The following is a 27,079-nucleotide window of genomic DNA, read 5'->3' as shown; positions in this document are numbered from 1 at the left end:
GAAGCCCCTCGCCCCTGCAGCACAGCCCTCAGCTGCACCCTGGGCCCCATGTCTGCTCCACGCCTGGTGAGAGTGGAAAAAGATGTGGTTAAGAAACAACAAATAACCTCTGTCACCGGCCTCCGGTAGGGGAGTGCACCGGAGGGAGGGGGGGCGGGTCTCGTCACCACCAAGATCCCCAAAAGCCCCGACGGTGGCCACCGCCTGCCTTCGAAGAATGATGATTCAGAAGAAGAGGTGAAAGCGAGGGCCTCTGGGGCTCAAGGGGCTGCAGGGACGCCAGCGAGGCTCAGAGTCAGCTGAGCAGAGCCTCGGGCTGAGCTGACAGGGAAACCAGGGCGAGAGCCCAGGAATCTCCACCCTTCCAAGCTCCATCTGTCGTGAGCTGTTGTCATTATCCTTAGCCCACGTTTAGTGATATGCCTTGACGCACAGCATCTCACTGACACCAAAAAACAACAGGAAACTGCACCAGCCACAAAGAATAAAAGCTGGCTGGATTAAATAATTAAATGTGAAAAATAAAACCAAGACAAAACTGGAATAGAAGAACCTAAATAATTATCTGATCCCAGGGTCGGGGAGGCCTTTCTAAGCAGAAAAAGCAAAGAACAAAATCATAAAGGAAAAGATCACTGTATTTCACTGCCCAGACTTAAAAACCTCCATAGGCCAAGATACTCAGGACCAGTTGAAAAGCCAAATGGCAAACTAGGGAAATATTTGCAACGTGTGACAGAGTGCTAACGTCAGTGTAAAGAGCTCCTGCAAGTCAACAGTAAAGAGGCAGGCAGTGCAGGAGAGGAGCACACAGAGTTAATGGCCTGTAAGTCACAGAAAATGTCTATGACCAAGAAACATTGGAGAAAGAGTCAAAATCCACAGGGACAGAAAGTAGGATCAGTGGTTGCCAGAGGCTGGGGGGACGGGGATGGGAATGGGGACCAATGCTAACAGATACTGGGTTTCTTTCTGAGGTGATGGAAATGTTCTGGAATTGGATAGAGGTGATGGTTGCACACAGAGTGAGTATACTAAGAACAACGAACTGCACTTTAATGTGGTGAATTTTATGTTATGTGAATTATATCTCAGTGTTTTTAAAAAAGAAAAATGGTTTGTTCCATTCATAAGCAGAAAGGACAAGATAATCACTTCACCTAGAAGTTGGCAAAGGTTTTTAAAATAATAGCCAGTGTTAGCACCACTATTTGAAGATAGATGGGTATAACCTTCCTAGAAGGCTATTTGGAAAGGATATATCAGAAGCATTAGAAATAGCTAGTGAGCACATGAAAAGATGCTCAACATCATTAGCCATCAGGGAAATGTAAATCAAAGCCATTCACACCTGCTAGGGTGGCTACAATCAAAAAGATAGATAGTAACAAGTGTTGGTGGGACTTCCCTGGTGGTCCAGTGGTTAAGAATCCACCTTCCAATGCAGGGGGTGCGGGTTTCATCCCTGGTCAAGGAACTAAGATCCTACATGCCGCGGGGCAACTAAGCCTGCACGCTCTAGAGCCCGCATGCCACAACTAAAGAGAAGCCCGCGTGCCGCGACGAAAGATCCCACATGCTGCAACTAAGATCTGACGTAGCCAAATAAATAATAAAATAATAAAAACAAGTGTTGGTGAGGATGTGGAGAAATTGGAACCCTCATACATTACTGATGGGAATATAAAATGGTGCGGTACTCTGGAAAACAGTCTGGCAGCTCTTCAAAATGTTAAACGTAGAGTTACCATATGATCCAGCAATTCCACTCCTAAGGTATATACCCAGGGAAAAATGAAAACATATGTCCACACAAAAACTTATTCACGAATGTTCGTGGCAGCACTATTCACAATCGCCCAAAAGTGAAAACAACCTAATGTCCATCACTGAGGAATGGATAAACAAAATGTGATCTATTCATACAATGGAATATTATTTGCAATAAAAAGGAACAAAATAATGCCACAAGCTACAACACGGACGAACCTTGAACATGTGATGCTGAGTGAAAGGAGACAGTCGCAAAAGACCACATATTGTCTGATTCCATTTATATGAAAAGAACAAACTAGGCAAACCTATAGAGACAGAAAGTATTGATAGATTAGTGGTTGCCTGGGGGTGGGGGAGAGGAGGAATGCGGAGTGACTGCTGATGAGCACAAGGTCTCTTTGAGACGATGAAAGTGGTCTAAAATTAAATCGTGGAGATAGTTGTTCAGCCCTGTAAATATACCAAAAATCACTGTACCCTTTAAACGAGTTAATTTTATAATTTGTAAACTATATCTCAGTAAAGCTTTGAGAGAAAGAGAAAACATGAGAAGCGCTCACAAAGCCTTCCACCCAGCACTTCCCTTCTAGGAATATGCTTCTAAGGAAATAATTAGAGATGGGCAGCAAGATTTACGTACAAGATGTTTGTCACAAGGTTGTCCAGTTGAGCAAAAAAATTAGAAGTGATTGAAATAGGAGTCTAGATAATCATAGATAAATATATCATGGCCTATCTGTGTCAACGAAATATCGTGCAGCCAGTATTTTTTTTTTAAGACATTCTTGAAAAATATTTAAGAGAACAGAAAAATGTTCAAGACATGTTAAGTGACAAAAAAGCAGGTAACAAAAAAGTAGGATGAGTGTCAGTCCCACAAGGGCTGGGGGTTTTGTCCAAAAGTTTCTGCCTATGTTTCCAGCATACCTGGCACACAGAAGGGGTTCCCTAGCTAAGTGCTGAATGAAGAATTAGTGAATGTGGACGGAATTGCAATTTGTGGGAAAAGTTAGAGAAAGAAATACAAGACAAAAGATTACAAAGACATCTAGTGAAATGGAAATGCTCGTTCTCTCTGAGTAGTAGGATTGTGGGTGGTTTTTCAGTTACTGTTCTATAATTTCTGCCATGAGCTTTATTAATTGAAAAAAACAAAACCAGAAACACTAGGAACTCAACTGTGGAGGCCCTCGGTAAGGTAGACAGTTTCCTAGATTACACGAAGATTTGCAAAGAGACACAGCGGGGCCTCCCATTCCAGACGGTTCCCTGGAGAGAGGTTTCTCTCTCTGCTTCGCCATGGACTTCCGACTGGGCCGCAGTCAGGTTTCAGGTCAGGCCCAGGAGGGGAGGATCAGCCACAGTGAGGGAGGACCCAGAGGCCAGGTGCAGCCGTGATGGGCCCCCTCCCCCGTACGCCGTCACCCACCGGTGCCGGAGGCTGAGCAGTCAGCGGGGTCCACGGCCTGAGGAAAACAGTGGCCTCTTCCCCAGCCCAGAGGGGAGAGAGGAAAAAGGGGTGTGGGGCCCCAAAAAGGAAGCTGAGGCGGCCCCTCCGGCCTTGGGGAAGGAAGCTACCTCCGCCTCCACCCCCGGGGAGGGCCAGCGCTCGGAACGCAGAGATCTCTGCTGGTGCCTTTTGCTTTCCTTTTCCATCCGCAAAGAAGTGGGTGGGGGATTTCCAGCAGGCCCGCCTGGCGGGCCCGCTGTCGGCTGGTGCCCGGTCCAGGCTACTGGGAGTGCTGGCCAGGTTGTTGCCCATCCCAGGGAGGGCATCTGGGGACCCACCCCTGGGGTCTGGTGACTTCCCATGCAGCAAGCCCCTTCTTCTGCCTCTCAGGGAGGAAACACATCGTGTCAGGCCCTCTCAGAGCCTATTTTCGACTCAATCACCCAGCAAGGCCAGTACTGACATTCCACTTTCCAGAATGGGAAACTGAGGCTGAGACAGGCCGGGTTCTCAGCCCAAAGCCACGTAACAAGGACACAAGAGCCAAGATCTGAACCCAAACCTGTCCATCTGCCCTTCTCCCCGGCAGCCAAGCCCACGGCCCAGACTCTGCAGCTTTGTGTCCCAATACCCAGTCCCCCAAACAAAGGAAAACAGAAAAGCAACTTCCAAGAAGCTGGCGACAGCTAACAGGCCCCGAGGAGCAAGGGCGTGGGGTGGAAGCAGCCCCCAGAGGCTCCGAGGTGGGGGGGGGGGGTGATGATAAATGACTGTCATTCGCCACCCTCCCCCTGTTGGATTCAGGGGCACTTTCCAGTCTCTGGATTCACAGAATTTGAGCTGAAAGGAAGCAAGCCGATACCATCTGCCCGTGGTTTCAGTGTGGTTGGGGGTTTCTTCTAAGCAGCAAAGTACTTTTCAAAAAACGACCTTACACGAAAGCCCAATAAGGGGCAGATGGGGCGGCTGTGTGTGCGGCTGGGGGCCCCACGGGAGCCCTGCCCACCACCACCCACTCCTCCCTCCCCCAACCAGCCCCGGAAAGCCCGCATCAAGCCCCCTGGTTGCCCATTTCACAGCTCAGAGAGGGGCAGGGACCAACCTGGGTCACTAAGCAGCCCGGGGCAGAGCGAGGATGGAAACCCCACTCTCATCCTGGGAGCCTTCAGCCCCTGGTCCCCCTGGGAGAGGCTGGGATCGGGGAGCCACTGGCCTCCGACGCACCTGTCTCCCCCTGGGACATCAGGGCTCTCGCCGGCCCACGAAGACCTACCGGGCTGTAGGCAGAGGGTGGGTGGTTTCTCGGGCTGCTCAGGGGCTAAACACACCCCCTGGCCTTGGCAGGCCCACACCGGCCTCCATTCCTGCTCTTCCATCTCCCAGCTGTGTGGCCTTGGGCAGGTCTCTCTACCTCTCTGTGCCTGTTTCCTCATCTGTGAGATGCCTTCATCACTGTTCCCGCCTCCCAAGGTTTGTGGTAATTGCATGGGATGTGTCAAATGTAGTGCCCATCGTGCTGAAAATGACTAATAAAAAATAACAACAACTACATGGGACTTCCCTGGAGGTCCAGTGGTTAGGACTCTGCGCTTCCACTGCAGGGGGCACGGGTTCGATCCCTGGTCGGGGAACTAAGATCCTGCATGCCGCTCAGCCAAAAAAAAAAAACTACAGCAGCTAAGACTTGCTGAGACCACCTGCGCCGGGCACGGCTCCCAGCACCATGAGGACAGCAGCTAGTTCACCATCGCCCCGATGTGGGTGCCGTCACTCAGCTCTTTTTACTTGAGGAAAATGAGGCACAGAGAGGGTGAAGTGCCTTTCCCAAGGTCACACAGCTCAGAAGGCGCAGAGGCAGGACTCAGGCCCAGCTCTGTCCGGGCCCCAGGAGGCTGCCCCTCCTGCCCGCCCGGCCGCTTCCTGCCCAGCACTCCTCTTCCTCCTCGCGCTCCTGCCTCCGAGAGGAAACCGCCAGGCCCCCCGGCGGACGTCCCTTTCTTTCTGCTTCCTCTTTCCCACACTTGGGGCACGGGCTCCGGGCTCGGGCGCCCAGGGTCCAGCAGTGTCTCCTTCTGTGTCTCAAAGCCTCAGTGTTCTCATCTGTGAAGCAGGCACAGTGGCCATGCCTACTTTGCAGAGTCAGGGGAGCATTGAGGGGGCTAATTCGGCACCACCCTCGCCCACGGTCAGTGCTCAGGACACTCAGCCCCTTCATCAGCCGGGCTGCTGGGAGCACCTACTGCCCACAGGCTGCCCGGCCACACTCACACCCAGGCCCCTCACCTACCCAGTCAGCACGCACTGTATCCGCAGCCTCCCCGACACGTGCAGGCACTGGGACCACCCCCATTTTACAGATGAGGAAACTGAGGCCCAGTCACTTGCCCAAGGACAGCTCAGAAGGAGCAGAGGGGGAACAGCTCTGAACCATATTGGCCGACTGGCCCCCGGCCTAGGTCAGCCTAGGTCAGGCTCTCCCGAGGACCAGCAGGTCCAGCCACTGCCAACCAGACCACTTCTTCCTGGGGGTGCTAGAGGCCTGTGGTGCAGGAGGGGAGCTCAGGGATGTGGGGTGAATCCCCTGTGAGTCCCCTCCCCCTTCCTCTACCTCTTCTCTGGGCTGAGCAGCAGAGGCCAAGGGCAGAGCACACTGGGTCCACCAAGTCTTACATGCTGGGTGAGAGGGGTACTGGCCAGCCCCCTCTGGGCCTCAGTGTCCCCATCTTTAAATTGGTGGCACTAGACAAGATGGCCGCAAGGAGCCTTTCCTGGTCTGAGAACTCAAAACAGACGCACCCACCACCCCCGCCAGGTAGGGCCACTGGCTAAACACCACCAGCACCACCACCCATGACAATAAATCCTTCTGGAGACCTGCTAGGCACCAGGTGCAGCCCGAATACCTGGGTCCCAACCCCATCTCAGCTGCTCAGAGCTATGTGACCTTGGGCAAGTCACCTACCTTCTCTTAGACTCAATTTCCCCATCTGTGATATGGGGGTAATCACAACAGCACCCTCACAGGGCTGCTGTGAGGATTAAATGAAGCCAAGGCAGTAAAGTGCCTAGTATGTAACAAGTGCCAAATAGATGCTGGCTAAAAAGGCATTTTTTCAACAACAGCTACTAGAATTCCATCATTACCCCCACTTTAGAGATGAGAGAAGTTGAGGCTCAGCCCCCAGACCCAGTAGGGCTGGCAGGGCTTTGAGACCATCTCAGCCAAACCAGGCTTGGACATGTGGGGAAACTGAGGCCCAAAAGAGCAAAGGGTTGGCCCCAAGGCCATGGCCAGCCCAGATGTGCTCCATTGGAAAATGGACCCCCAGCTCCCGGCAAAGCTCTGCCCTAAGGCCAGCCACCCCGGGCCTGGTGGCTGGTCCTGTGATCTCTCCCTGACCCTGGGACAACCGCCCGACCTCCCAGTCAGGCTCTCCCTCCACAGGGGCCAGGCTGGGATGCACGTCGAGTGATCCTGGCCCAGCACTGCCAAGTCCACCAATTTATAAGAGAAACCAGAAACTGGGTTCTTATATGAAATCTTTCCATTTTATGGTTTTTAACCATTGGCAACCAATCCAACTTTCTTGTTTTTAACTGCTGAGTGGGATGGCACGTCTCAGGCCTGGCTGGCTGGAAGCCACTGCTCTGCACCCCGTGGCTGGAGGGAGGCCATTCACAGTGTGGCTGGGGGCTCAGGAGCAGGGACCTGTTGGATCAGGGGCTCCGATCTCCTTAGCACCATGATGATCCTGAGCAAGTTTCTTTGCCTCTCCCAGCCTTGGTTTTCTCATCTGTCAAATGGGCCAACAAGCTTGACCTCATGGGAAGGACTTGAGGTCAAGTGTTTAGGGCAATGCCTGGCGCACAGTAGGTGCCTACTTAAGGTAGTAAACGTACTGTTCCCCCATCCCAGCCTGGGCTCAGAAATGCCCAAGGAGAGGGAGATGCCACAGGACAAGCGGACATGGGGACCAGAGGGTCTTCTAGGAGAAGAATCATGCCACACTCTCCCAAAGGCCAGAAGAGCATAGGCAGCCCCAGAGGGCTCCTCTAGCCCATTCCTACTGCTGGATAGGTGTCCCAGCCCCTCTAGCCCTAAAGCCTCCAAGTGCTCCCACTGCTCTTCGTGTAAAACCTAAAATCCTCACCATGCTCCATAAGGCCCCAAATAATCCAGCCCCATCACCTTTCCAACCTCATCCCTCATCCCTCCTTCCTCCTTCTACTCCAGCCCCTGGCCACCTGGTTGTTCCTCAAAGTCTCCTGGTTCGTGCTCACCCCAGGGCCTTTGCACTTGCCATTTCCTCAGCCTGGGACTCCTTCACCCAGATCTTCCAGGATCGGCACCTGCGCTCATCCCAGATGTCACCTCTTGCCAAGGGGCCTTTGATGACCACCCCCCAGCCGAGGCAATCCCTAGCTTCCCCCGAGGGCCAGTGCGCAGTACAAGGAAGGGTTGCCCCACCTCCCGTCCATCTGCAGTGATGTCACTGAAACCAGACTTCAGACTTTGGGAACTAGTCACACATGTCTCCTCCAACCGCCCTCCAGCCGCCCACTGCAGCAGCCTGTGGCCTCCGCTTACACTCCGCCTGTCGTGGCAAGCTCCCTCCCACCACAGCGCTCACGGTGACCCTCGACCCTTGGCTGCTGCTATCACCCCTACTTTACAGGTGACTAGACTGAGGCTCCGAGTGGGGAAGTGACCGGCCCAAGGTCAGAGGTTCTGGTCAGAAGCAGAGCTGTGACCCAAGTCCAGGTGAGGCTGACCCATGAGCAGCTGGCCACCTGGCCTCAGACTTCTGGGTGGTGTTAGCTTGGCTGAGGCCCGAGTGATGTCCCTGGGCAGCTGCCCGCTCTCAGATCTCGTCCTCCAAGCCTCTCCCCACTCTGGGCAGCAAGGGCTTCTCCAAACAGGTGCTGAGCACCCTTCAAGTGACAGAGCTCGGGTATGAATCCAGAACTCAAGCCCTGGCTGTCAAACCTTCCTTTGCCTATGTTTAAAGCTGCTCCCATAGACAACTCCAGGGTCAGAGGTTGGAGGTCAAGGCTACCCTCCAGGCAGGCACACTCAAGACTTCTAGTCTAGGTATCCTTGGCCCAGAGACCGGACGCTCCAAGTCACTCCAGGAAACATTCAGGAAGCGCCCCAGACTGTTCCAAGCACAAAGGGAAGCTGTCAGAAGCCGACGGAGCTGGGGCCTGCTCTGTCAGGCCAGGCACTCTGTGGAGGGGTCGGGAGAGGCCCCACCAGGGCTGCTCACTTGGTGGGGGACACCCCAGGTCACACAGCGACCACCAAGCCTGTGGCAGAGGCCCAGGCGGCCTGGAGAGAGGGGCGAGCCTCAGGGACCCAGCTGCCACTCCGGGTCCCGCTTCTCCAAGGCCAGATACCACTTCCGAGCCCTGAGGACTCTGACCAGGGCCCCACCCTCAGGGTTCCCAAAGAACAGGAGCCTTGATCATGCATCCCAGCTGGGCACTAAGGGCCCAAACCAGCACTAGAAATAAATCTGCATCCTTAGCCCCCAAATCATTTCACTACCATGACAACCATAATAACAAGGAGGGCCAGTAACAGTGAGCCTTCCCTGTGCCAGGCGCTCAGCAGATGTGCCCTCCCAGTTATCACAACAGCCACACAAGGTGCGAACTCTGAGTAGCTCCACTGTATAGAGGAGGAAACTGAGGCCCAGAGAGGTGACGTCACTTGCCTAAGGCCCCAGAGCTGAGAAAGAAACTAATCCATTGTTTGAACCTGGGTCCATCTGACTCCTGACACTGGGTTTTCCAAGATGGTTTATTTTAAGCAGCAGCAGTTGTTTTAAAGTTTTATAGGGAACCCCACCTTATCATGCAGATAAGATCATGTGTCTGGGACGTTATTTGCCTTTCATGGTGTCGGAGCCTTGAGACGTTTTAAAAACGAGTAAAGTTTTTATCTGCACTTGCGTTTTTCCAAAGGCTTCGTGTTACACTTGGAATAAAATACTGACTCCTCACGGGACCCTCTACCCGCACATCCTCCCGCACGCCCCATCTTCCCCGTCTGTGCTCCCAACACACTTCTGTTTTTCTTTCTTAAAAACATGCAAGGGACTTCCCTGGTGGTGCAGTGGTTAAGAATCCGCCTGCCAAGTCAGGGGACACGGGTTCGAGCCCTGGTCCGGGAAGATCCCACATGCCATGGAGCAACGAAGCCCATGTGCCACAACTACCGAGCCTGCGCTCTAGAGCCCGTGAGCCACAACTACTGAAGCCCACGCGCCTAGAGCCTGTGCTCCGCAACAAGAGAAGCCACCACAATGAGAAGCCCGAGCACCACAATGAAGAGTAGTCCCTGCTCGCCACAACTAGAGAAAGCCCATGCCCAGCAACAAAGATCCAGTGCAGCCAAAAAATAAATTAATTAATTAAAAAAGAGAAAAAAAAAACATGCAAAATGCTGGGGACTTCCCTGGTGGTGCAGTGGTTAAAACTCCATGCTCCCAATGCAGGGGGTCCAAGTTCAATCCCTGGTCAGGGAACTAAATCCCACATGCATGCTGCAACTAAGAGTTCACGTGCCACAACTAAGGAACCAGCGAGCTGCAACTAAGGAGCCTGCCTGCCACAACTAAGACCCGGCGCAACCAAATAAATACATAAATAAATAAAAATAAATATAAAAAAAAAAACATACAAAATGCCTTCCCATCTCAGCACCTTTGCCTATGTTGTTCCCACTGCCCAGAGATTCTTATCTCAGTATTAAGATCTCAGTTCAGAAGTCACCTCCTCAGTGGGAATTCCCTGGTGGTCCAGTGGTTAGGACTCCGTGCTTTCACTGCTGAGGGCACAGGTTCAACCCCTGGTCGGGGAACGAAGATCTCATAAGCTGCGTGGCGCAGCCAAAAAAAAAAAAAAAACTCACCTCCGCAAGACTCACTGTTAAACTTCAGTGATTAAGAGAGTGTGGTGTGGGCTTCCCTGGTGGCGCAGTGGTTGAGAATCTGCCTGCCAATGCAGGGGACACGGGTTCGAGCCCTGGTCTGGGAAGATCCCACATGCCGCAGAGCAGCTAGGCCCGTGAGCCACAATTACTGAGCCTGCGCGTCTGGAGCCTGTGCTCCGCAACAAGAGAAGCCATGATAGAGGCCCGCGCATCGCGATGAAGAGTGGCCCCCACTTGCCGCAACTGGAGAAAGCCCTCACACAGAAACGAAGACCCAGCACAGCCATATATAAATAAATAAATAAAAATAAATAATTAAAAAAAAAAAAAAAGAGAGTGTGGTGTTAACATAAGAACAGACACGTAGGCCAGTGGAACAGAAGGAGGGTCCAGAAGCACAGATATACACTAGATTTAGGATCAGAGTAGCATTGCATGCAATCCAATAGGAAAGAAAGAGTCACATCAGCATGTAGTACCAGAAGTGGAAGAATTGTGACCCCTACCTCACACCACACACAAAAACTAATTCAGGATGGATCTTGTGAAGGCCCATCAATATGATTCAGCCCAAACAATAAAGCTTCTAGAAGAAAAGACAAGGGACATCCCTGGTGGTGCAGTGGTTAAGAAACTGCCTGCCGGGACTTCCCTGGTGGTCCAGTGGTGAAGAATCCGCCTTCCAATGCAGAGGATGCAGGTTCGATCCCTGGTTGGGGAACTAAGATCCCACATGCCGTGGGGCAACTAACTAAGCCCAAGTGCCACAACTACTGAGCCCACGCGCCCTGGAGCCCTCAGGCCACAACTAGAGAGAAGCTCGTGTGCCATAACAAAAGATACCACGTGCCTCAACGAAGATCCCGCATGCTGCAACTAAGACCTGATGCAGCCAAAAAAAGAAAAGAAGAAAAGAATCTGCCTGCCAATGCAGGGGACACAGGTTCAAGCCCTGGTCTGGGAAGATCCCACATGCCACGGAGCAACTAAGCCCGTGCGCCACAACTACTAAGCCCACGTGCCACAACTAATGAAGCCCACGCACCTAGAGCCCATGCTCCGCAACAAGAGAAGCCACCGCAATGAGAAGCCCGCGCACCGCAACAGAGTAGTCCCCACTCGCCACAACTAGAGAAAGCCTGCGTGCAGCAACGAAGACCCCAACGCAGGCAAAAAAAAAAAAAAGAAAAGACAAGAAATATCTTCATGACCCTGGGTAGGCAAAGATTCTTTAAATGGGACACAAAAAGCACTAACCATACAGGAAAGCAACCGATAAACTGGACTTCGTTAAAGTTAATAACTTAGGTTCATGGGACTTCCCTGGTGGCGCAGTGGTTAAGACTCTGCGCTCCCAATGCAGGGGGCCCGGGTTCGATCCCTGGTCAGGGAACTAGATCCCAAATGCATGCCACAACTGAGAATTCGCATGCCACAACTAAGGAGCCCGTGAGCCACAACTAAGACCGGGAGCAACCAAATAAACTAGTAAATAAAATAAATATTTTAAAAAAAGAACTTAGGCTCATGAAAAGATTCCATTAAAGGAGTAAAAAAGACAACCACAGAGCAGGAGGTCATATGTACGACACAAAGAAAGTGCATTCAAGTGTGCTGAAGTACATTCAGGTATAAAAACTTTTATAAATCAATAAGGAAAGGACAGACAACTCAATAAAAATGGCAGACACTTGAAAAAAGAGTCAATCCCAATGACCAATAAACACATGAAAAGGTACTTAACCTCATGAGTCATAAGGGAAATGCAAATTAAAGCCAAGATTTGAGATACCAGTATACATCCACTAGAAGGGCTGGAAAGAAAAAAGACTCATACACTGCTGATGGGGATGCAAAATTGTGCTGCCACTTTGGAAAAAGTTTAGAAGTTTCATATAAAATTAAACTTGCACTTCCCATATGACCTAGCACTTCTAGGACTCTACCGGAGGGAAATGGACGCATATGTCAATACGAAGACCTAAGAGCAAATTTCATTATAGCATGATTTGTACAAGTCCCAAAGTGGAAACAACCCAAATATCCATCAACTGGTGAATGGATAAATAAACTGTGGTACATCCATACAACAGACTGGATTTACTCAGCGATAAAAAGAAACAAACTCTGATGCACCCAAGAGCATGGACAAATCTCTAGAACATGCTGGGTGAAAGAAGCCAGACACAAAAACCAATACACTATACGATTCCATTTATATGACGTTCGAAACAGAGAAATGCAATCCGTGGGGGTGGGAGTCGATGTGTATGGGGGGGGAGGGGTGCTGACATGGAAGAGGCATGAGGGAGCCCCTGGGGCACTGGGCCACCGGGTGTACTAACACAGGGACACTCGTGGAGCTTCAAACACACTTCACACGCCTCAGCATGTGCATGTGACTCCACAATGAAGTTTAAAAGGAAAGGTACTTCACATTAGGGGATTCCTTGACAACACCCCATCCCAACCCCCAAGTTAGGGCCCCTCAGTTATCCTCCCAGAGGCCCCATTGCTTTCCTTCAGAGCACGAAATACAATTGATAATTTCATGTTCATTTGTAGGTTTAGTCCTTCAATAGCCCCACCAAGATGCCAGCTTCCCCAGCACCTAGTGTGTGCCTGGTACAGTGTAGGTGCTCAACAAGTATCTTTTGAATGAATGAATAATCATTTGGTCTCCTCCACCCAGACCGTGACCCCTCAGGGCTGGGATCTGCTTTGCTCACTCTCTAGACCAAGGCCCTAGGACATAACAGAACCACAAAGAGAAGAGAAAGGAAGACCACATGGTCCCATCAACTTGACACATCTGGCCAAAGATGGAGTCCGGCAGGTGTGTAGACCACAGTGACCTTCAGCCTCAACTACACCGCCGGAATTAAGTGGGATGCGAAGGAAAAAGACAAAAAGATTTAAACCTGAGAGAAAATAAGACATCCACAAAGCAGGGGAGGCTCCAAGGAATTCCACGACGGTTTTGAACTCCCTAGGAGAAATCCTCCTGTTTGTCAGGGTCAGCTGGGTCAGGGGTTTCAAGGACCTTGGACCAGGCTGCCACTAGCCCACATGATGCCCATGTATGGTGTCCCTGGACATTCTACAAAATCCCTGACCAGTGCTCCTCAAAACTGTCAAAGCCATCAGAAACAAGAAACGCCTGAGAAACTGTCACAGCCAAGAGGTGCCTAGGGAAACATGACAGCTAAATCTAACATAGTGTCCTGAAGCAGAAGAGGGACATTAGGGGAAAACTAGTGGAATCCAAAGGAACCTCGGAGTTCAGTTAACAGTAATGTACCAATGTTTGTTCCTTAATTATAAGACGGATGTACATGGTACTGTAACATGTTAACATGAGGCAAAGCTGGGTGCAGTGTATAAGGGAACTCTGTACTATCTGTAAACGGAAAATTATTCTCAGAGGAAAAAGTTCACTTTTAAGAAGGCGCGCTTTCCGCCGGGCACTTTGTGGCCGCCTGCTGGAAAAGTGTCACCACCCGTACCCACGTAACCACGTGCGCGGGGTCTTACCTTGGGCGGGTCGAAGAGCTCCAGCAGGCGGTCCGCGCCGTCGGGGCCAGCGCGCCGCAGCGCCAGCCGCCCCCTTTGCCAGCGCGCCCCGCTGTCCATGGAGGCCTCGTCAGCCAGGCTGTACCGCAGCGTCGCCTCCTTGAGGGCCTCGGGTGGCGGCTCCCGGGCCAGGCTCCAGGGCAGGAGCTTCCTGGCCAGGCCGGGCCTGGCCGGGGCCTCGCCTGCCTCCCCTGCGGCCGCGCTGGGGGCCGCGGGCAGCTCCCCGGCCGAGCGGTGGCGGAAGATGTGGCGGAGACTGTGGCGCAGGTGCTGGAGGGAGCAGGCGGCGGCCGGCCGCGGCGGGGCCAGCTCCTCCGAGCTGCGGGCCTTGGGCAGGCCGGGGGCGGGGGTGGCGGGGCCCGGCTCGGCTGGGGACGCCTCGGCCTTGGCCGGGGGCCCGCGGCCAGTCTCACGGTAGTCGCGCGCGGGGGCGGCGGCCCGGGTGCCCGACAGCCCAGGCGCCCGGCCCTCGCGCACCTCGCGGCAGAAGTAGCGCTGGAAGAGGTCGGTGAACTGCAGCGACACAAGCTCGGCGCGCAGGGGCGCGTGGTGCGGGTGCTCGCGGGCGAAAAGCCAGTACTGCCGGGCCAGCTCCCGGGCTGCGGCCACCGCATGCAGCTCGCAGAACTCGCTCCAGCCCCGTGGGGATGGGGCCGTCGCCGCCGAGGAGGCCGAGGATGCGGAGGAGGCCGAGGAGGACTGCAAGGTGGGCCCGTTCATGGCGGAGACCAAGGTAGAGCGGCCGGGCTGAAAGACACAGTGGGGAGTGAGTGACAGAGGAGGGAGCGGACGGGTGAGCAGACACCCACTTAAAGCCACCGCCAGACACGCTAGTCACCAGGCACGTCAAAAAGTGAAAATTACGGGGCTTCCCTGGTGGTGCAGTGGTTGAGAATCCGCCTGCTAATGCAGGGGACACGGGTTTGAGCCCTGGTCTGGGAGGATCCCGCATGCCGCGGAGCAACTGGGCCCGTGAGCCACAATTGCTGAGCCTGCGCGTCTGGAGCCTGTGCTCCGCAACAAGAGAGGCCACGATAGTGAGAGGTCCGCGCACCGCGATGAGGAGTGGCCCCCGCTTGCCGCAACTAGAGAAACCCTGGCACAGAAACGAAGACCCAACACAGCCAAAAATAAATAAATTAATTAATTAATTTAAAAAAAAAAAAAAAAAAGTGAAAATTACTGTTAATACCCAGTGCTGGTGAAGATGCAGCAAAACGGGCACTCCCTTCAGTGTTGCCGGTACTGTTAGAGGTACAGCCTTTTGGGAGGGCAATTTGGCAGGATCATTTTCAGACCTAGTAATTCCACTTATAAAAATATTCAGGGAGAAATAGGTGCCCCCATGCGCAGAGAGGCATGTACAAGACAATCCCCTGCTAGGCGTTCCTGCCCCAACATTTATAACAGGAAAAAATAAATACAACCTAAAGCCCTATCAGTCAGAGACTGGTGAAATAAACTGTGGTACATCTGCAGGCTGGAATATGCTTCAGCAGTGGAAAAGGAGGACGAAGATCTATGCTACCACCTTGGGGAATCTCCAGGGCACAGCGCTAAGGGAAAAAAGCAAACCACAGAGCAATACAAACCATGCGATCCCATTTACATGAACACACAAAGCAAAACTACCAATTCTTATGTGTACATAAATGTATTTAAGTGGTGGACAGGAAAGATGTGGCTGGAGCAACACCATCCAGAAACAGTGGTGACCTGTGGGGAGGAACCAGAATCGGGGGTGCAAGGGGGGAAGTAACCAAGGAAAACTGTTACTACTTGTCTCTAGAAAATATGGCTAAGAACATGGCGCCTGGAGCCTGGACTCAAATTCCAGCATGAACCACTTACTAGTTGTGTCACCTTGGGTGTGTGATTTCTTTCTGCCTTGCTTTCCCCATCTGTAAAATGGGGACCATGATTACCTCATAGGAGTGTTATGAGGATTCATTGAGTTAATAAATGTAAAGGCCTTAGAACCTAGGAAAAGCCTAATAAGGCTTGTAATGAATGTTACAATAAGAGTGTATTATTAGTGTCAATGAAAATAAATATAGGGGCTTTCCTGGTGGTGCAGTGGTTAAGAATCTGCCTGCCAATGCAGGGGACACGGGTTCAAGCCCTGGTCCGGGAAGATCCCACATGCCGCAGAGCAACTAAGCCCCTGCGCCACAACTACTGAGCCTGCGCTCTAGAGCCCGCGAGCCACAACTACTGAGCCCGCGTGCCACAACTACCGGAGCCCACGTGCCTACAGCCCCTGCTCCGCAACAGGAGAAGCCACCACAATGAGAAGCCCGCGCACCACAACGAAGAGTAGCACCCACTCACTGCAATTAGAGAAAGCCCGCGCGCAGCAACAAAACCCAACGCAGCCAAAAATAAATAAATAAAATAAACTTATTTTTTAAATAAATAAATATAAAACAACGAATAAAAAGGGATAAATTAACAAGACTCACAAGGAGTGCAAAGGTACTTCCTGTTCTGATGGGGGAACGTCAGGACAGGCAGACCCTTGCCTGCTCATCCCAACTGGGGCTCCCACACAATCAAAACGCAGAAGCCCCCTACCCTCTGCTGTCCACGGTGCTGAACCCTGGGCCTCTCTAGTTACCACCAGTACCGTCCGTCCTTCCAACTAAGCCTGGCTGGGCCCGGGCCCCTGCTGGGGACCACACAGTCATGGCTGCTCATTCACACACACACACCCCCACCCAGATGTTACTGAGGGCCTACTGTGTGTCAGCCACTGTGCTAGGCCCTGGAGATGCAGCAGTGAACCAGAAAGAAATTCCTGCTCTCCTGCTGCTACATTACACACACACACACACACACACACACACACAAGTATTGGCTGTGTGCCTCTGACTGGACCTCTCTGAACCCGTTTCTTCATCTGTCAAATGGAGAGCAGCACAGTATCTACCTCCTAAGATGGCTGCAAGGAGTCCTTGAAAGGGGACTCAAGGTGAAGATCTGAACCTAGAAACTGGGGTTCTTTCTGCCACACCCCACTCCACATCTCCAGGCCGTGGTGGTGACCCTGCAGCCGATCACAGCAAGACAGCCCAGACGGCACAGAGTGGGTGCCACTGTACCAGCTGGGAGGGTGCTGTGCACACACTTGACGTTTTTGCGTATCACAGGGTCCTTGGCACCTATACACCGCACGTACTTTGTACACAGTGGGCAGAAGGGAAGGGAGAGGGGCCACATGTGCCCTTGGCCACCACGCTCTGCCAAGAAATCCACCCCTGTTGGTGAAGAGGAGGGTTTTACCTGCATGTGTGGGCGACCTGTCCTTGGTTAACCCCTCGGCCACCCCACGCCTTGACACAGGTGAGGCCAGCACTGTCCTCACAGGTTGGGGAAACCAGATTCCAGACCCAAGCTCCTGTCCCATCCACGAGACCCCGTGTGATGTGCCCTCACACCAGCTGCCTCTGGACAACTGCATCAGGTGTCCCTTTGCCCTGCCTGCTCCCAGTCTGCTTCCAGTCTCACTCAAGAGAAGCCTTCCCTGAGCTCCCTGGCGACTGAGTCCGGAACTTGTCTTTCAGCACACTGGTCGCGTGCTCTCATTCAATGCCAATGATTGTTTAATTAGTGACTATCTCCCCACCAGACACTGAGCTCCACTCGCCAGGAGCCACTCCCAGCTCCATCCCCAGTTCCTAGCATGCAGCAGGAGCCCAACAAATGCCTGCTGAATGAATGAATGTAGGAATGCAAGAGGTCGGCTGGATTTGCAACCTCTGGCTCCTCTGACACATGTGTGGTGGCCAGCACCCACCAGTGACCACCTCTTGCTGGGCCAACCCACCTCCTGGGCACCCAGGCCTATCCCTTTGCCTGGAACACCTGACCCTGTCCACCCATGTACATCAGAGTCCTGAAGCCCAGCTGCAGGACCAAACCCTGGTTAAGAGCCTTCTCAGAACAGCTGTGCCTGCTCCCAGCTCCCTCACCGCCCAGGCAGTGGCTGGCAGCTCTCCTCACCAGGCCCCCTATTCCAATTCTCCATAAGAGTGGTGTGTACTCAGCATGTGCTATACCTCAGGTGTTCTTCTAACTGCTTTTGCAAAACATCAACTCTCCCAAGCTTCACAACAGTACTAGGAGGTAGGGCCAGTAATTGCTCTCATTTTACAGGTGGAGAAACTGAAGCACAGAGGTCCCACAGCTAGCAATTAATGGAAACCCCAAACACAAGGCCCCCCCAAAACACCTGATCAATGCCCAAATGCACACCACAAGGAAGACTCACTGCCCAGTCAATGTTTATCCAGAGGAGGGGATATAAAGGTCTCATTCAGCTCCTGCTGGAGTCAGGAGGCCTCAGCTCCTCTGTCCAGGTCATAAACGCACCAGGTGGTTGGAAAATAGCCACAGGGCGAAAATTTTAGAACAACAATAAATGACACTGTTTCACGCTTTCTATGTGCCCTGTTCTGTGCTAAACACTTTGCATTTATTCACTTGTTTATTCCCCACCAGAGTGGGCATTCCTAGCATTATGCCCATTTTATGGATGAGAAAGCCAAGGTGTGGGAGGAATGGCTTGCCCAGGGTCACGGGGCCCTCGAGGGGCAGAGCTGTGATTAGAACCCGCTCGCTCTGCTGGAAGCGCCAGCTATACATGAGCAATACTGCTCACTGCCCATCTCCCTCCGCCCGGGGTGTCTGCCCCCAGCAGGCCGAGGGCCATCGCGCTCCTGCGCACTCTGCAGGGCCTGGTCAGAGCCGGTGCTCCAGAAATAACAGTTGCATGAATTAATGAACTCCTAGGGTTGAGGCGGGCTGCTATTTGACAGTCGTACTCCTGGAATCATGCTCCTGACCTTTGTGGACTGACAGAAAAGGCTGAGGGGCTCCGAGAAACCCACCACCACAGATGACCTCTCTACGGTGGAGCTATCAACCAAATCTGGGTTCACATCCTAATTCTGCCACTTCCTTGCTGTGTGATGCAGAAGAGAGGGCTTCCCTCTCTGAGCCTCAGTGTCCCCATCTGCAAAGTGGGCTAATGTTCTTGGCATTCACTAGGAGCATTCTAAGAACTGATGTCTGAGGGGTGCTTGGCACAGGGCTCAAGAAACAAGTGGCTGTTGCTATTTTATTACTATTATTGTTAGAAGAGAGGAGCGCCTGCTACAGAGAATGTCAGGCCTGCCTGCTGCAAGAAGCCACAGGCAGAGCCTGGCTTCATGGGCTGGGCCAGGCAGGGAGGGTCACGGGAGCCCGAACACAAGGCCTTTTCAGGGGTGAAGCACTGCTCAGGCAGCTCCGGGCAGGAGCTCGAGGCAGGAAGTCACCAGCCAGAGCACTCAGCTGTGGCCTGTGCCGGGGAGGGGGCCATGCCTGGGAGGTTTCCTGGCCGGGGCAGGCAGCCAGGCCACAGGAAGGTGGTCCCCTCCTTGGGCCTCGGCCCAGGTGGAAGCATTTATTGAGTGTTTACTATGCGCCAGACACAGAGGAAGAGCAATTGATCAGATCACGCCAATCCTGGGAACAGGGCCTAAAAGCTCTTGGTAGGAAGCAACTACTAGTCACCTGGGGGTTCCCAGGAGCCCCCAGGGCTTCAGCTAGTGGGTACAGGGAGTAGAGGGATCTTTGGGGCATTTCTATCCCCTCCGACACCCCACAGGAGCATCTGGGAGCCTGGGCAGCCAAAGGGGTGAACAGCCTTCCACAGAGAGGGGCCTGCAAATCCAGGGGGTCCCTCCCATCTCCTCATCCTGGGCTTTTGGGGCAGGGAGATCTGCTGGGTAAGGGAGTCGGAGTCCAGGATTTCCCAAAATCCCACAGCAGGGTGAGGGACAAGGATGATGTGACGTGGAGCAGGGAGATCAGACTGCATCCCAGCAACCCCCCGCCAAGTCCCCACAGCAAACACATGGAGATGGAGGCGGCTACCTCTGTGCCCATCCTGGGGCTCACGTCAGGGCGGGGGTGGGTCTGCCTTTCAGGACCCCAAGTTCAGACAATTGTGTCCACAGAGTCCCTGCTCAGGGCAACCTGGTAAGGGCTTTGAAGCCTTAGCCAGTACCTGGTGTCCCCTGTTCAAGCATATACATCCTACACCAAGCCGGGGAGAATTCAGGCTCTGAACAGCTGGGAATCCTGGCTCTGAATTGTGGGGCTCACTCTAACCCAGGACCCCAGAGATCGAGGCTCATCAGCCTCTCCTCTATCCAATCACCCTGGGTAATAATGTAATCTTGGGAAGCTAATATTTCCTGTTTAATTATCAGGCCCAGGTGCAGAGAAGGCCTTTACCCACCTGTGGGAATTTCACCTGCCAAGGCTTGGGGAGAATATTTTAAATTGTGATAAGTGAAGTTAAAATGAGCCAGTCCAGAGCCTCAATCCTCCCCCAGGTCCACAGCTCACAGATGTTTGGGCAGGAAGTCTTATACCTTCAGAGGGAGACACCTCTTCCAGGGAGCCCTCTAAGTTCACTCCAGGCTGCTGTAAGTATTTCTGCCTTTCCTACCCACAGCACCAACTTCTCCAGGAGCCGAGACCACCCCCCCTCCCCGTCCAAGGAGGCCCAGAGAGTTGAGGGGATTCCAACACACACTGCCTGGCAGGAGGCCCACTGCCCTTTCACACCACTCGAGCTGGCCAGACTGTGTAGAAGCCTACAGGCAGTACAGAGCAAAGGTTCTGGGGCCCTGGGGAGGCTGAGAAGTGGGTTCTGCTCTAGCCCATCGGGCAGCCAGGGGGCCCTGATGCACTCTCGCCGGGGTCACCTAGTGCCTGAGGACATTTATCACACCAGCACAGTCTGCCAGAACAGGAAATGTCCTCTGGCTTCCTCTGCCCCCACCCTCACTCAGCCTGACACCCTGGCCAACAGCCTTTGGGAGGTGGGGAAAGCCAGGGCCACTGAAGAATAGGCAGAACTCTCTAAGCCACCCCCATCCCAGCATGTGACTTCTTTCTTTAACTGCCCCTGGGTTGAGGGGAGAGAGGGGAAGCCTCTCAGTCAGCTCTGCACACCCCACGCCCCCAGACGGTGTTGCTTCCTCAGGGTATCAGGACGGGTGCCCTCAAGCCCTCCTGCTCCTGCGATGCTCTCCCCACACTCATCACCCTCTCGGGGCCTCTCCTCCCGCGAGATGACACCAGAGTGCCAGCTCTCAAAGGACAGATCCCATGCCGAAGGCCCTCTTTTGTGTCCACTCCCCTAATTGCATTTCCAGTTCCCCAGCCCCTCAAGGCCAAGGCCTCCCCCTCAGGCACCCTTGTGAGTCAGCTCCCGGGTGAGCAGGGCACAGACTTCCTCCCTCCCAGGCCTCCCTGGGGACCCATGGGGCAGTGGCAGGCTGCCCTTGGCCAGCCAGGATGGGGGCCCACATCCGGGCAGGCCCCCAGGGGCTCCAGGCCTGGTTCATGAGGAAGCCTGCAGCCCGGCCCCCCTAGCCGACCCCTGACAGGGTGGCGTGGGAGGAAAAATCTTCCAGCCATCTGCGCAGCTGCCGGGTTTCCGGGCGGGGCGGGGCCGGGGGACGCCAGGAGGACTTGCTCTCCTGGGGAAGTGCCCCTTGCCCCTGCTGGGAGGAAGGATGCTGGGCTGAGCAGCCCAGTGGTGGCCAATGGGACCCCGGAGCCCCAGCTGAAGAATGCTGGTCGTCCAGGCTTTGGGGCCCAAGTAAGTGGGTGTCCAGCTGTGGTTTGGACCTGCCCAGTCCCCGAGGGACCTCAGGCCCCGGAAGCCAGGGAGCTGAGGCACAGGGCTCCTGGGTCCAATTAGGACTGACTCAGCGAGTGACCCCAGCTGAGTCACTTCCCCTGGGCAGCCTGCCCGCCTCAGTTTCCTCAGGGAGGGCGGGTAGCTGGGAACAGGGTCTGGCTGGGAACAAGCAACTTGTATTACACCTCTGGACTCTCCAAGGCAGGCTTCTCTGTCTGCCAGATGGAAGCAGCTTCCTGCTCCGCCCAAAGATGCTGAACACCCGGAGCCCCTAGGGCCCATTTTCCCAGGAAACCTGGCAATTAAGTGCCAGCCCCCCTCTTGGGCATTAACAGCGTAGCTCTTATTGAGCGCTGACTGCATGCCAGGCACTCTGCATGCCTCTTCTCAAAACAACCCTATTAGTACTCTCATTCATAGATGAGGAGACCCATAGCTCAGAGAGGTTAAGGGACAAGCCCAAGGTCACACGGCCATAGCAATTATACCCAACGCAGTTTGAGTCGCTACTCTGTGCCAGACTCATACACTTCACATATGCACTCACATGCAGGCTCATATACCGGGGAGAAGCTGGGACTCTTGGCCCCCGCTGGGCAGGTGCGCCCCAGAGAATTCAGGTAACTTGCCCAAGGCCTCACAGCTAGAAGCTGGCAAAGCTCAGATTTGGCTCCAAAACCCATGCTGCTACTGGGAGAAGTGAGAACTGAACAGAAGAGACCTCTCATTTTAATAATAACAACAACAACCATATCTATTATTAATTGAGTGCCAAGGCCAGCACTGAATGCTTTATGTGCCCTGTCTCCCCCACTCGGCGTGGGCAGCGCTGGAACTAGCAGCTGGGAGGTCCCTCCAAGTGTCTCCAGCCTTGCCCCCCTCTGCCCTCGGGGAGACTCCATCCAGGAGGTGGCACAGCCAGACCCAGATATCCAAGGGTCCCCACAGGCTGAACTGCTGCAGGGCTACCCAGTACCTGCTGGGCCCAGGCTACCGCCATATCTGGAGTGGTTCTACAGGATCTAATTTGTATTAGAGAGTTCTGTTTATTGGAGAAGGATCAAGCCCAGGGTTCAGAAGAATGGGGGGGTGGGGGGGGCGGGTGGATCTGGAAGGAAAACGAGCAGAGCTAACATCCACAACAAACAAGATAATAACAATCTCATCCTTATTACTATTCTTCCTGCTGACCAAGCCACGCTAAATAAACACTTCGTGAATTCACTCATTTGTGGTTCCAATGACCCTAAAGAAGTAGGTACTATTATCACACCCATTTGACAGATGAAGAAACGGAGGCTGGGGTGGTTAAGCAAGGCCATATAGCCAGGAAGCACCATCACCTCATCCTGCCTGGGTCTCCAGAATTCTCCCAAACACTCAGGAAACCCCAGAGCTGCACGTGCAGGTGGTGCTCAAGGGATGCTGATGAACAAACATTCCACAGCCAGTAACAATAACACTAATGGTGGTAATGATGAAAACCACCACCACCACCACCACCACCACCTGGAATTGAACCCTTTCAATGCCAGGCTTATTACATACCCTACCACAAACCTATTATTACCCCATTTCACATAGGGGAAACTGAGGTTCACAAGTATCACTTGCCCATGCCCTCAGCTGGAAAAAAGGCAGTGAGGGAATGGAACCTAAGCTTCCAGGACTCTCCTCTGCCGCTGCTGAGCCCCTGAAGGTCCTCAGACGCCAGAAGCTGATACTTTAGTCCAGCCCCTTCCCAGCTGGCTGCCTCTGTGGCCCACGGGGACTCACACAAGTTCTAGGAATGTTCACCCTTTGGCTCAGAAGGATTTTTCCCTCCCAGAGGGGGGTTGTGGGAAAAGGCTCAGAAAAAGTGTATTAAAAACCCTTCCAACTTCCCAAAACAGGCCCTGGCCTCTCATCTGCTGACCCCAGCCTGACAAGGCGGCCTCAGCCGGCTCTCCCCCCATTAGAGCTGGGTCTCTGGCCCCCGCAGGCCCCGGAGAGCCTCCAGGGCTGTTTCCGCTCTGGCAGCCAGGTCAGCAATGGGAAATCCAGATACAACTCGCACCCACAACCCCGGAGATCCATACACCCACAGCCCTGACAGGGGCCTCAGGGTTGGACTGTAAATGGGGATGGGCCGGCTGCCCCAGCTGAGCCTGGTAGCTGGTGGGTGTCAGAGGAGGCTCATCTCCCAGGCCAGGGGGTGCGGGTCAGATCTCTGCCCCTCCTGCCCCCAAAGCTGGACCTTGGCCCTTCAGACTTGGCCTTGCCAGGCCCTCTGTTCCAAAGCCCCCCGCCTGTAGCCCAATTTCACTTCCTCCCACTCAGTCCGGCCTGGCCATTCCCCTCCCTGGAGGCCCCCAGCTGCAGGCAGTGACCTCCTCACCTACATCATTGTGGCCCGGGAATGGGGAAGAGAAACAGGAGAATGAGGAAACTCAGGAAAAAAAGTGGAATGGCAGGCAGGCCCCCCCCCCCCAGTTCCTCAAATGCAGTCCCCATTGCCCCGAAAGCCCCCAGGAACAGAATGAGGGAAGGGAGGGGATTTCTGCACCAGGCATTAAGGGCCTCTGAAATACCTTCCCAGCCCTGCTGATCTATTAGGCCAATGACCTGTGTCCCATTTTTTTGGTGGGAGGATTCCCCTGGAGCCCCAGGTCCAGGGTGGGAGGGTACCAGCCCAAAGAGACCTGAGCTGTGAGAGCCCTAACCCTTTTGAACCCCCAGATTCTATAGCATGGGGGTGCCTGGGCCACCCCACCTCCCTGATGCAGGGAATGGGGAGAGGGGCTTCTGGAATGGGGGGGAGGACTACCCTCTTAGCCACACGGCCTGGCCTGGGAGAGTGGGGAGGGGCCTGCGCCCCACTCCAAGAGGACTCTTCCATTCTCATGGGCTCAGTTTCACTACTTTCACTTTCAAGGTACCAAGCCGGGCCGCCCGGGCCGCCCGGGCCGCCCCCCCCACCACAACCAGGCGCAAGTTGACTGGTTGGGCTACGTTAAGAGGCGGACTGGGAGTATTAGCCATACCCTCTCTCAGCGCCTCCCCCACTGCCTCAGCTACCCCCATTACATCCCCAACACGTGTGTGGCTGGGGGTGTCGGCTGGCAGGGTGTCGCAGGAGCTGGGGAGCGGTCACCCCTGAACACCTCCATCTGAGTTAGCTTCAGGACAATATTTTAGGCTGTTGTGGGAGTGCGCAGATACTGGGCAGAACTGGACACGGGGCCTCCTCTTCCCCCATTAAAGCCCTCCCAGCCCCGGAGGAGGGGAGCGCTGGGAAAGGCGGGCTTACCTGAAAGAGAGGGGGTCCGGGCCCGGCCGGCCCATGGCGTCGCGCGCCCCCGGCCCCCCGAAATCCCGAGGGGGCGGGAGGGCCCCCGCCCCGGGCGCGTTCTCTCCCGCGCGCCGGCTCCTGGCTCGCGGCTCGCTCGAGCGGGGCTCAGGCAGGAAACCCGGGCTCGGAAAATGGCCAGCGCCTCATCATTTCCGCCGCCAGCGCTTGACAGTTGCGGGAGGATGCGCCTCCGGGCCGCCACCGGGGAAACTTTGCTGAGGCCGCCGTCTCCACCGCGGGCCGCGACAGTCCGGGCGGGCGGCCGGGCGGAGGCGGTGGCCCGAGCCCATGCCGCCCCGCGCCGTTATGTAAAGAGGAACCGGCTGTGCGAGCGGAGCCCGGCGGGGGAGGGCGGCCACGGCAGGGGCGGGGCCAGGGTGGGGCGGGGCCACACCAGGCCCCGCCCCAGTCCGCCCGCGAGCCAGACTTGGCAGGGGGCGGGGAGAAAACAGGCCCAGGGGCGGGGCCAGGCCCCGCCCCGCCCATCAGTTCTGCTCCTCTGCGACTAACCAGGTCCTGGGGTCTCAAAAGCCAGCCCGGGGAGAGGCGGGGCCTTGTAAAGCCACGCCCACAGATCACCCACCCGATTTCGTATCGCACAACCTAAAGAAGGGAATGAACGGCAGGAGGGGCGGGGCAAGCTTGGCCCCACCCACCTAGCGCCAGGGGCCACCGGGTGCCTCCACACTGCGGGGGCGGGGCCAGATGAAGGAAAGGCGGGGTCTGAGGGCGGGGCCGGGCCGAGGCGCCTGGCCTCGAGGGGGCGCGACCCTGCCGACTCCCTCCTGCAGGGCCTTATCTGAGCGCGCCGGGCCGGTCAGTGCAATAGCGACCGCAGCTTTCATCATCACCCGGGGAAAGATCCCAACCCCGCCCGGCCCCGACTATCCGCGACTGTACTGAGCAGACCCCCATAGCGCCACCCTCAGCTCTGCTCTTGTCGCAGCCCATGCCCCTATAGACTGGCCTCTATGGGCCCATCCGTCCCCCAACTCCAAGAGTGCATCTTTCTCCAGGAAGCCCTCCCAGATCGCTTGCTCCCATAGCCTCTGGGCCTCCCTCTCTGCTCTCCCCGGGGCTACTTTCATTTTATCTATGAGCCTTATGTGGGGTGAGGTTCACAGGGGGATCCCCACTAGCCTGAGGGGGAGCATACACCCAGCCAGCCCTTCCCCCAACACATGGGAGGGAGGGGAGAGAGGAATGTCTGCTCTTCTCTCCCTCCCACAACAGGAAACAAGTCGCTCACACCCCCAGCCTGCAGGAGCCACATCACCCCTTTCCAGACAGCACACTCCTCCATTCCCCTGCCTCCCCCTCTTACTAACCTTGGGCAAATGACTTGACTTCTCCGTACCTCATCTACGAAATGGAAATAAGAGTACCCATTTCACAGGGTCGTTGTGAGGATTAAGTGAGTTAATGCATTAAAGCACTTAGCAAGGGGCTCTGCCCAAGGGAAAACACTGCTGCATGAGTGTTTGTTAAACAATCAGGCCTGAGTCCTGCCGTTGGAGCTACAGGAAGGGGTTCCCCCAGAAGGTGGGGATTTCCAGATTTCACCCAGATGGCGGAAGCGGGCCTGTCGGCTGTAGGATCCTTGGAGTTCAATAACCTTGAAGTAACTGGCCACAAACATGTGCTTTCCACAAATATGTATGTCAGGCATTGTTCTAGGTGTTGGCGACACAGCACTGAACAAGACAGACAAATATCCCTGCCCTCATGGGCATCCCTTGTCCTCAGCTGACATTCTTTGAGGGGACACAGAGCTTAAATAAATAGGTAAATGGGATAATGTACTATGAAGATGACAAAACAGTTACAGGATGGAGAGCGCTTCCCAGGCTATCTTAGACTGGAGGCTTGGAGGACCTCCTGAGGAGCTAATATTTGGGATGAGACCACCTCTCCCCTCCACCCCACGATAAGAAGGATCCAGGAGTGATAAGGAACAGTAAGTGCAAAGATCCTGAGATGGGAATAAGCTTGGTGCATTCAAGGAAAGTCAAGAAAGCATTGGTGATGCCTAGACTGATAGATGGGAAGAGATGAAGGCAGGCCCATCACATGGAGACTTGAAGGTCCTGCTGGCAAGTTTGGGAATTATTTTGGGAGCAATAGGGAGCCATGGAGGGTTTTGCACAGAAGGACCTGTTGAGCTTTGCATTCGAGCTGCAGTGTCTGAGTTGGCAACCCATCAGGAGGTGCCCCAGTGATGTTCACACAGCAGCTGAGGATGGGGGGCAAAGGGAGTAAGTTATCGGGGAAGCCTAACCTGATCACCCCATATTATTATCTCTTTCTTAT

The 27,079-nt window shown here is 54.4% G+C and overlaps 1 protein-coding gene across 4 annotated transcripts in view; it reads right to left on the bottom strand.

The window, feature by feature from the left end:
* Positions 1 to 25,075, bottom strand: part of SH2B3 (SH2B adaptor protein 3) — a 37,516-nt gene extending 12,441 nt beyond the window's left edge. For all 4 annotated transcript variants that reach the window (XM_059893703.1, XM_059893705.1, XM_059893707.1 and 1 more), the window contains exons 1-2: positions 24,728 to 25,075; positions 13,698 to 14,483 (exon numbers count right to left, since the gene is read on the bottom strand). In XM_059893703.1, coding sequence (XP_059749686.1) covers positions 13,698 to 14,456 — 759 coding nt within the window. In that variant the 5' untranslated portion in view covers positions 14,457 to 14,483; positions 24,728 to 25,075. The remainder of the gene's footprint in view (positions 1 to 13,697; positions 14,484 to 24,727) is intronic.
* Between the last annotated feature and the right edge of the window lie 2,004 nt (positions 25,076 to 27,079).

This window comes from Balaenoptera ricei, chromosome 14 (assembly GCF_028023285.1).
Source record: "Balaenoptera ricei isolate mBalRic1 chromosome 14, mBalRic1.hap2, whole genome shotgun sequence".
NCBI lineage: Eukaryota > Metazoa > Chordata > Mammalia > Artiodactyla > Balaenopteridae > Balaenoptera > Balaenoptera ricei.
The sequence above is the reverse complement of the archived record's forward strand: the minus strand, read 5'-3'. Positions and strand labels throughout refer to the sequence as shown.